This window comes from Panthera onca, chromosome A1 (genome assembly GCF_046562875.1).
Source record: "Panthera onca isolate mPanOnc1 chromosome A1, mPanOnc1 haplotype 2, whole genome shotgun sequence".
In the NCBI taxonomy this organism is placed as follows: domain Eukaryota; kingdom Metazoa; phylum Chordata; class Mammalia; order Carnivora; family Felidae; genus Panthera; species Panthera onca.
This window is the reverse complement of record NC_138339.1, coordinates 61,520,218-61,530,226: the sequence shown is the minus strand read 5'-3', so window position 1 is coordinate 61,530,226 and position 10,009 is coordinate 61,520,218. Positions and strand designations below refer to the sequence as shown.

General features: G+C 53.7%; 1 protein-coding gene across 1 annotated transcript in view; it reads right to left on the bottom strand.

Annotated features, from left to right (window-relative positions):
- Positions 1-1,084: 1,084 nt before the first annotated feature.
- The window catches only part of FGF18 (fibroblast growth factor 18), a 33,008-nt gene continuing 24,083 nt past the window's right edge, over positions 1,085-10,009 (bottom strand). Inside the window, exons 4-5 of the mRNA XM_060635023.3 lie at positions 8,387-8,493; positions 1,085-2,152 (exon numbers count right to left, since the gene is read on the bottom strand). Coding sequence (XP_060491006.1) covers positions 1,886-2,152; positions 8,387-8,493 — 374 coding nt within the window. The 3' untranslated portion in view covers positions 1,085-1,885. The remainder of the gene's footprint in view (positions 2,153-8,386; positions 8,494-10,009) is intronic.

Here is a 10,009-nt window from a genome sequence, read left to right as displayed (position 1 = left end):
TCAGAAGCCAAGCCCCGATCCAGCCAGGAGTCCTTTACCAAGATGCTCCCACCCCCCTCTTTCCTTCCTCTCTGTAGGGCCTCACTGGGGACTTCTGGACAGTTTTGGCAGGAGGAGGTTTCAGGGAGGCAGGTGACAGCAGCAGGACCCCACAGAAGGCATCTTCCTCTTCAGTCAACCTCCTGCCCAATCTGCTTCCTACCCCAAGACCAACCCGGCCTCTTGCCTACATCCTGGCCAGGCCCTGGGGAAGAAGACCTAGAAGAAAGTTTTAGAGGCAGACAGACTCCTTACATTCCAGCACATGAGAATCTAAGGTCTTCAGAGTGGACCTGGGCCCTCTGACCCCACTGCCACCAGATGCAGAACAGGGCCCCGCTCCCTCCTCAGCCTGTTTCTGGCAGAATCCCAGATACCGGCTGCACAAATGACTCCAGCAATAACCCCTAGACTGCAAGCTCCATGATTTTTCGTCTGTTTCGGTCTTTGGTGAATCCCCAGTACCTAAAACAGTCCCTGGCACTTGGTAAGGCCTTAATAAATATAGGTTGAATAAGTGGTTCCATCAATAAATGAATGAATGAAGCAATGAATCGGTGAATACGTGATGTTCCCTGCAGGCTGGAATTTTTCTGGTATGTTCTGTGATACATGCCCAGTAAACAGAATAACACAGGAGGTGCCGAGCAAATGTATGTGACCCTATGACTGGTGACTCCTTGGAATGTAATCTCTCTGAAGGCAAGGATTTCCAGAAGTAAAGATCTCTTTGTCTAAGGCTGCATTCCCAGGGCCTAGAACAGTGCATGGGAGCACGGTGGGATGGAAGCAGAGGGGAGTTGGTGGGGTGGGGGCGGGGGGGGCGGGGAGTGAATCAGTGAATGAATGAATGAGTGAGGCCTCAGCTCTCAGCGCAAAGACCAAGAAGAATGAAACACAAACAGGCCACCCTGCCTGAGCTCTGCACGCCTCCCCTTGCCCCGCCTGCCACCACTCACCTCATGGTTTTTTAAATAATTTGTCGATTGTTTTTAATTGTTGAGGCAGTAATACTTGGTTCATGAAACTGCAATATACAGAGAGGTGAAATAAATAGCTTATATATATATAATATATATAATATAGCTGGTTTTAAAATATTCCCTTATCATTGGTGTACTAGGTCACGTGAGTCACGGAAGGTCGATAGCAGCATCCTCCAGAACTGCGAGCAATGCAGGGTCACTTGATTGGACGAGGCCGTCTGTCGTCGGAGGTCGGAGGTCGAGGCGCCGAGAATTCCCGAGGGGCACGCCTTCCCTGCGCGGTGTCTCGGGACAGCTTGCAGCGGACAATAAATAAATGACTGCAAACCAGAGAGCGATTTTTGTTGGAGATTGGGACAGGGACGGGGGATTGGAGAAGAAAGGGAGTTTGGGGGTGGGTACTACTTTCTCTTTGTTTTTCTTTTTTTTTTTTTTTCTTTTTTTTTGTTTTGTTTTGTTTTGTTTTGTTTTTGTTTTTGTTTTTTTTTTGTTCTTTGCTTTCAGAACCTTTGGGAAAAAGGACTTTGGTTTCTCAGAGTGTCGTTTTCCTCATTCAAATCCTCCTCTGGGGACAAGTTTAGAGTTGTCGGTTCCTAGAGAGAGACAAGCACCTGTGCGTTGACAACAGTCCCTTCTCGTGAGTCTTTTGTCATAGACAGGGGGTTTCAAGTCAACAATAAAATCCTTATCGCTCCCCCTCCCCCCAAGAGTTTTGGTTCAGTTTTTGTCTTCTTTTAAACACAATGTACAAAAATAGAGCTTCTTCCTAATTTTTCATGTAAAAATATTCCTCTGATGCAGTTCTCTGTGAGTGTGAGTGTGGGCCTGGGGGCAGCCTGGGGGGCTGCGGTGGGGCCAGCCTAGCCTGGGTGCGTGGGGCGGATCCGCCGGGACCTCTTGGTCACCGTGGTGTACTTGAAGGGCTTCTGCAGCTCTGCCTGTCCCTTGGGGTAGCGCTTCATGAAGTGCACGTCCTGCTGGTTCTCCCGGGTCTTGGGACCCTTCCGTGGCCGCCCCTTCTTGGTGAAGCCCACGTACCAGCCAGAGTATTTGGCGGACATCAGGGCTGTGTAGTTGTTCTCCAGGACCTTCTCAATGAACACACACTCCTTGCTGGTGCCATCGGGCTGGAGGAGGCAAGAGAAGAAGGAGGTGAGACAGGGAGGGTAGGTGTGAGGGGCAGGCTGTGTGGCCCGGGTACAGACAGGTGACTGAGGGTGGTGCAATAGCGTAGAGAGGGCCTGACCTGAGCAACTTCACTTCCTGGATCTGTGGAGTGGACTTGTCATATTGGCCCCTGCCTTCTTCCCTGCCAGCCAATTAGGTAATAGATTCCCTCGTCATTCAGGAATCCAGCCCTTCCCCACTCTCTACCCTACAGCCAAGGGCTCCCACCTCAACTCTGCTAGTACACGAGACCCAGACCTGGCCAATAAAACATTCCTGTGACTGGGGCAGAGCTGGGCATGTGGTGTGAGCCATCCAATCAGAATGTTCCTAAAGACCCCTGTATAAGCAATCCCCAAACACATAGGCTGATTTAAACACGAGGAAAATGTGAGGCTGAAGCAAAGGCAGCCATTTTACCACCATGAGGAGAAACGCCATCTGACAACAAAGCCAACACAGAGAAAGTGAAGCCAAGACGAAGAGAATGAGAGAAATCAAGTTCTGGTCACATCCTTTGGGCTCTGGACCAAGCAGCAGCTGCAGCTCATTACCTCACTGTGATGTGGGCCAATAATGTCTCATTTCCTTTAAAGTAGTTGAGATTATGTTCTGTCACTTGCAACAGAAAGAGTCCCCGCAGATGTGCACAAAACCCGATATAAAGTCAGCTACTGCACTGCCACTCAACCCCACTGCCATATAGTTAAATTTCAATTCCATTTAATATGGGATATGGTGCATTTTAAGTGTTTGGTGTGAAGAGGGGTGGGGACCTCCAAAAATACGAGTTTTTACATGGCCAAACGCCAAAGCCTATGCCCTTGGTTCTGAGACTGCAGGCTCCCGAGCAGATGTGTGAACTGCCCAGGAGACAAGGGATGCCAGGCAAGGAGTCAGAAGTTGAATCGACTTGAACACTTCCTCACGTGACCTCAGGCTAGTTGATTCCACTCTCTAGACCTCGGATTCTTCATCTTACCAAACTGCGACGGCGACCCCTGCGTCACAGAAATGTGAGGAATGACGCTTATAAATGAGCCTCATACACAGCAGGAACTTGCTAAACTATTTCTGAAAAGCAGGTGGTTCAGATGGTTCTGGCCTCCCTCCCTGGATCGGCTCTGGACAAAGGACGGTGGGAGGCAGGGCTTTGAACCTCCTCCCCGAGACTGGTCCATGTAGAAGAGTGGGAAGTGCACAGAGTTGGAAGGCCTGAATTAGCAGCACTTGAGTTTCCAACTAACATCTCCAAATTTAGGCCGGGCCCACTCCTCGTTACGGACAGATGCCCCGCCAAGTTGGAAGCCCAGTGGTCTGGCCGTGCATGGAGACTGAGGTGCGAGTTCCAGCCTTTTGTTTGAAGTGGAAAACAGGCTGGAGCTTCCAGGAACGTTCACCTTTGAGTGGAGGGCAGGCTCGGGCCCTGCAGACAAAGTGCTGAACTTTGCAGAAAGGGACAGGCAGGGTAAGAAAACATTGTCTGGAGGATGAGATCCTTCGAGGAGGCTGCGGAACGGGCAGGGGGTGGGGCCGGAAGACATGTAGGACCCAGAAGACAGTGCGTGTCGGGCAGCACGGGGTGGGGCTGGGCAGTGAGGAACTCTTGTGAGGGAAGTGGGGCATATGTGCAAGGTAGACGGGAGTGGTCTCGGGCCCCCCATGGATAATTCTGGAAGCTGCCTATCCAACCTGGGCCCAGGTCCTTTGGCCAGTCTCCATGGAACAGTGACAGCAAACTGAGCAAAGCCTCTACCGTGCTGTTTCCCCATCACAGAATGCCTGCCACTGCCTGGAAGACTGCTTTCGTCCTCCAAGTTTCCGCTCAGTAACCACTTCCTCCAGGAAGCTTTCCTTCACTGCCTTCTATCTCCCTGGGCATTTCCTCTTCTTCCTTTAAGACTCCATTCAAGTATCCAGTTTGAGTGGATTCACGTACTCCATCTTCTTCCCTTGGCACCCATTCCTCCTCCCCCGCCCCAACAGAGCAATTCCATATCTGCCTGCCTCCTCACTAGCCCAAGAGCTTGAGCAGGTCCGGACCACTTGTCAGCTGCCCGCAGGGCTCAGCACAGGTCCGGGCACCCAGAGCATTTGTGGTCAAACGAATGAAGGGTTCTGGGATAGACTCACCAAAGGGCTTTCCTCTAAAAGAAAGTAGCCTTTGCGTCCCAGACCCCTCCCTAATGTCCCAGAGACAGTCAGTCATGAGCCGTGAGAGGCCCTCCTGGGGGATGTGCTGAGAAGGGGACACAGCGAGCAGAGGGCCAGGCCCACTTGGTCTCCCTCCTCATTCATTCACTCATTCCTTCAGCATTTATCGATTGTCAATTATAGGCAAGACATTTCCACATGCATTATTTCATTTAATCCTCTCGACTTGCTGAGGTAGACTCTCTCTCTGCAAGAAGAAAAGGGTAAAAGGGCTTGCCCAAGGTCATGGGGCTTGTAAGAGGCAGAGCCGGCTTTTAACCTGCATTTGCCACTGCAGCTCATTTCCCCTCTGTCCAGTTCTGGAGAGGTCCGTGAGGAGAAAGGGTATGGAAGAGCGGGCACCAACTATCAAGGCACCTCACCTCCCCAGGGCCCACACAGCCACCATCAGCATGAAGCAAGGTCTTGGATGTGCAAGGAGCTAGCACATGTGCTTGTACAGGTTTGGGGTTACTTATGAGAGCCGAAATTCCCAGCACCCGAGACCTTAGGAGCTCCTTGGGGGGAGCCATGGTGCCAGTGACAGTCATAAGTCCCCCCCATGAACTCAGACATAGCAGATATGAAGTTAAATGGCAGGCTGCACCTGGGCTTGACCCTCACCTCTGCTCCCGACTACCTCCAAGGTCCTGCTTATTGCCTGCCAAGGTTTTTTAAAAACAAACACAAAAACAAAAACCCGTGCTTGGGCTTCACCCCCAGAAATGTTGACTCAATTGATTCGGGCAAGGCAGATCATCAGTGTTTACGGAGTGAGTGAATATCCCATCCCAGGACCTGGTTGATTAAGTAGAATTTGAGCATCTCTCCCTGCCCACTACCTCCAACCTCCTCCTTTCCAAACCGGAGTCCCATTCCTTCTATTTGATCTGAAGACCGAATCCTGACGACATCATTTGGCCCCTAGATCCAGTCTAACTTGAAGCTACAACTACCCCCTGGACATTTTAAGTTTTGTCAGCCAAAAGAATTCCTTTTTTGCTTAAGGCCTTTTGAGTTGGGTTTCAGTCATCTACAAATGAAACAGTCCTCACAAAGATGGGGTGGTGGGCAGGGTACCCCTCTGCCCTGAAAGGTCTGGGGCCGTATGTTGCCTCAGCCCAAAGAGGGTTCACCAGGGATCACACAGGGGATTGGGTTGAACAGTCAGAGACGGGGAGGTGGGGGAATGCCTGGCACACAGTGCTTCATACTTAGCAACTGTTTATGGAATGAAAGGGTGTACTCCTTCCCAGGAGTGGGATGGTTGTGGGGTCCAGAAAGGTGACAAGAAGAAAAGGGGCTGCCTGAGCACGCAGGGGCTCAGCACAGAGCCTTGGTGTGTGATTGTTACAACAGAGAAGCTACAGCCAGGGCCCAGAACATCTGAATGGTCTCTGTTGGGGACTCAACGCACGTGCCCTACCAGGGCCAAAGACAAGGGTGCAAGGTTGGCACCCACGGCCAAGACCACCCAAGAAAGCTATCCTGTTAGGCCACTCCAAAGGAGCCAGAGCCTAAGCTGAAGCCACAAAGGTCCTCCTTCCCACAGGCGAGGGAGTAACGTCATGGCCTGGCTTCAAAGGGAAAGGGAAGGAATATTTAACAAGTGCCAGTAAATGCCAGCATGATCACTGCCATTTTACAGAGGAGAACACTGAGGCTCAGCAGTTAGGGCACTTGACTCCCCGGCCTGACGTGAATAATTCTGGCGGTAGGTTAAGACCAACCTCGGAAAGCATGAACTATTTTTCTACTTCTTTGGTGGGTGCTTCTGAGAGGCCAGGTACACACAGCATGGATGGCTGGACCCAGAATCAGCCCTCGGTGAGCTCTCAATCTAACTGGGAGGCGTAGGCACACAAACGTGACAACTCAGGTTAGCAATAGGTGACAGAGGACTGTGTGAGGGACTGTGGGCTCCAGGGTGGGTGTGCTGTACGAGGGGCCAGGGAAGCAAGAAGCTGTGGAAGGCTGAGCAGGACTCGGGGCAGATAGACAGAGGGAAGGGCAACCTGGGCAGAGGGAACGGCTTGTACACAGCCGGAAGGTCCGGTCCAGGGGGGTGGCAGTTCACAGTGTTATGTGTCTGTGGCTTAAGAATGTGAGGATAGGTGGCAGGGCTGTGAGGCCAGGGAGACCCCCCCCCCCCGCTCTCAGGGCCTTGTGTGTCTCCCCAGAGAGTGTGGCCTTTCTCTGGTAGATGGTAGATGGTGCGGACCCAGGGATGGATTTTGACAGGAGTTGGGGTGGAGGACAGGGGGTGCGCTTTAGAAAGCTGACGGTGGTTAGTGGGCAAAGGCAAAAGCCTGAGGCTGGCAGCCCTGGGGCAGCTGGGGCAAAGTATGAGGTCAGAACAGAGGCAGTGGCAGCAGTGAAGTTCGGAGGGGTAACCCCAGGACCTTGGCCCCTGACTGCCTAGGAGGCTGTGATGGAACAGCACCCCAAGAGCCTGTGGCTTTTTGCCCCGGGGGGGGGGGGGGGGGAAGAGGCAGTAAGGGGAGCTGAGCTAGGCAGAGGCCAACAGGGGGCCTGCCCAGGGCGATCCTGGGGCAGGTGGATTTGGGGGCATCCTCGGGGCCAGCCCAGAAGACTGACGCCTGCACGGGGATGGGGGAAATGCCGCGAGGCGGGGGGCGGGAAGGAGGGGGGCCCTCCCTGGGCTGCGCCGAGCCGGCAGAGCCAGCGCCAGCTGAACCGTCCCCAATATTAATGACGGGAGAGAGGGCGAGGGGGCAGGAAATCGGAGCCGGCTCCTGTGGAAGCGGTGACTCAGCGGCCAGCCGGCGGGCGGGCAGGCGGGCGGTGGGCGGCCGGCGGCGGGGAGCGGGGCTGCTCTTTTGACCCCAGCACGGCCCTCCTGGGGTCAAGCTGCCGGGAAGCGCGCAGACGGGATGGGGGGGGGAGCGGGGGCGCGGGCACCGGGCACGGCGGGCTGCCGCGCGCCCCTCCTGGAAGCCGCGAGCAAAGGAAGCCGAGCTTCCAGCCGCGGGCAGGTTGGGCCTGGGAGGCGGCCCGGGCGGGCAGGAGAACAAAGCGCCTGACGCGGGGCCGGGCAGCGCCGCCACAGGAAACGCACGGCCAGGCCAGGGGACCCGGCGCCCGGCCCGCCCCTGCCCCGATCCCCTCGCCGGCCGGCCGGCCGCCCCGGGACGCGGAAAGTGAATCACTAATTAAAACCACTCCCGGGCGTCCCGGGGCCGCGCTCTGCCGATTACTATTACTGTGCTCGGTGAGCGAGCGGCTTCAGTCGGTGTGGGCAGTGCGGCTGGAACCTCTGCCTTCCAAACTGGGCTTTGAATCCCCGCCCAGCTCTAGTGTGGGACCCGGGACAAGTGCCTGGGCGGGGGCCAAGCCTCGGCTTTCTCATCTGCGAAGTGAGGATGGTAGTGGTACGGCCCTCGTGGGATTATTTGGGAGTATTTTTTGCACAGTGCCTGGCAGAAAGTAGGTGCTCAATTAACAGAAGCTTTTGGTCCTGTTATTATTAACAAATAATAAGCAACAATACTCTGGCCTGTGACACTCTCCCCAGCCACTAGGGTGTGGAGGAGGGGAAGAAGGGGAAGAGGGGAAGAGCTGGAGGTTTCAGGGAAACGAAACTATGTGTTATTACAGGAATTGGGGAAAGAGGAAAGAAAAGAGAAAAGGAATAGGAAGGGAAGGGAAGGGAAGGGAAGGCCGGCTGCATCCCTGTTCCTAGACAGCAGGTGCATGTAGGCAGGGAGCCCCCAAACCCCTCGAAGTCTACACCCAGCAGGAGGGACCAGGACCCTACGTGCTCCCCAAAGTCATAGCCGTGGGTACCTTTGCCTGGTAGGCTATGATATGGTGGCAGAGAAGGGGCTAAAGGAAGAGGGTACAGCTGGAATCTCATACACACACATATCCCCCCCCACTCCCGTTTTCCCTTTGGGGCTGACAGGGCCCCCAGCACCCCATGCCAGCTACCCAGGGATGCCAGGGAGATAACACCCAGGGAATCCCAGACCATCACTCACCTTCCCCACGAGCTTGCCTTTCCGGTTCATACACAGGTAGAATTCCGTCTCCTTGCCCTTGATCCGGACTTGACTACCGAAGGTGTCTGTCTCCACTAGGAGCTGGGCTTCGAAAGGCAGAAGGAGAACAAGACACGTTTTTTTCACCAGGGGCAAAGATCCCTGACCCTGTCCCTGGACCCTCACTGCTCCAACATCAGGCATGAGGGAGGCATCTAACAGGTCTCATTGGAGCGCCCTGCCCCTTGGACACATGAGACTGTCCATCATTTGTTCTCTACCCCCAGCCTCTCTCGACGCCACTCGGCACCTAGATGGCTCCAGCTGGAGGGTTGTTCTGCCCCTTGCGGCTAAACACCAGTGTGCCCTTCTCCCCTCATCACCCACCCTCACCAGCCCCTCACCTCTGTTCCCCAAAACAGGACAGACAGCCACATGAATAACCTCAAAGAAGTAGCAGTCTCTGGAACGAGGGCACAGACAAACGCATGCGAGTTTGCACGGGTACTCACGCACACTGCCTTGGGGGACATCAAGCTACATCCCCCAAAATTTAGGTCAAAGGCCCCTTCCCCCAAGGCAAACATCTAGAACCCCTGCTAGTGTCCCCTCCCCACTCCACACTTTTGCCACTTGAAGTGGAGAAGGTCCAGGGAGGGGAGGTTCAAGGCCCCTGGGAAATGAAGGCTCTCTTCAGGATATTCTACTTTCTTTAGTCAAGGCCACCAAGGCTGAAAGGTGGCTAACTTCCAGGAGCCCAGAAGTTCCAATCAGGACCCAGTATCTATCCCCTGATCTGGAGTAGGAGACCCCACACTAAACCATCCATTCTCCACAGAGCCTCCCTCAGGAGAGGGGTGTCCAGAGCTAATGTCCCAAGCCCTGACTGAGAAAGAACACCAAATGGTCAAAGGGTGACTGTCCCTTGAATAGGCAAGCTGTGTCCAGACCCCTCTCTGTCCCTCTGTCAATTCATATTCTCTCACCAGTAAGGTGCTGTGTGACTTTGGTAGGCCATGTACCCTCTCTGAGCTCTCTCTCCTCTCCGGACTTGAATTCCTGTGCCTGATTCCCTCCCCAGCATCTCCTCCCACTGCTGCCTTCTTTGCCTATGACCCCCCCCCCTCAATTCTCACCCTCCCATCTCTGAGCCTTTGCTTCCCAGCACCTGCCCCTCCCTCACCCGCAAACTTTTAATTTCAGTGACAAGGGACTTACTTCTCCATAACAAAAATCATAGCCCTAAATACGGCATCTTTGGAGCCACAAAGAGTGTACCTCAGTGCCCCTAAAATACACTAGGTATGATTTTAATAAAAAAATTTAAAAATATATACCCTGGTGCCCTGCTGTGAAAATTAAAACCATCTGGAACTCAGGATTTCCAATAATTAATCTAGCCCTCCTTTGACACCACTACTAATTAAAATATGATACCCCACCTTTCCAAGGAAAATAAGAAGAATTTACATAAAATTTAAAGATCTAACAAGAATTCAGTAATTCTAGAAACAGGGAGGGAGCAGGAGGCACATTCTTCTCTCCACCTTCCCCCATCCCTAGTAAACACTGAATGGAGAACATTAAGCAACAGTGAGATAGGGGGTTATGAGCCCTGCATCC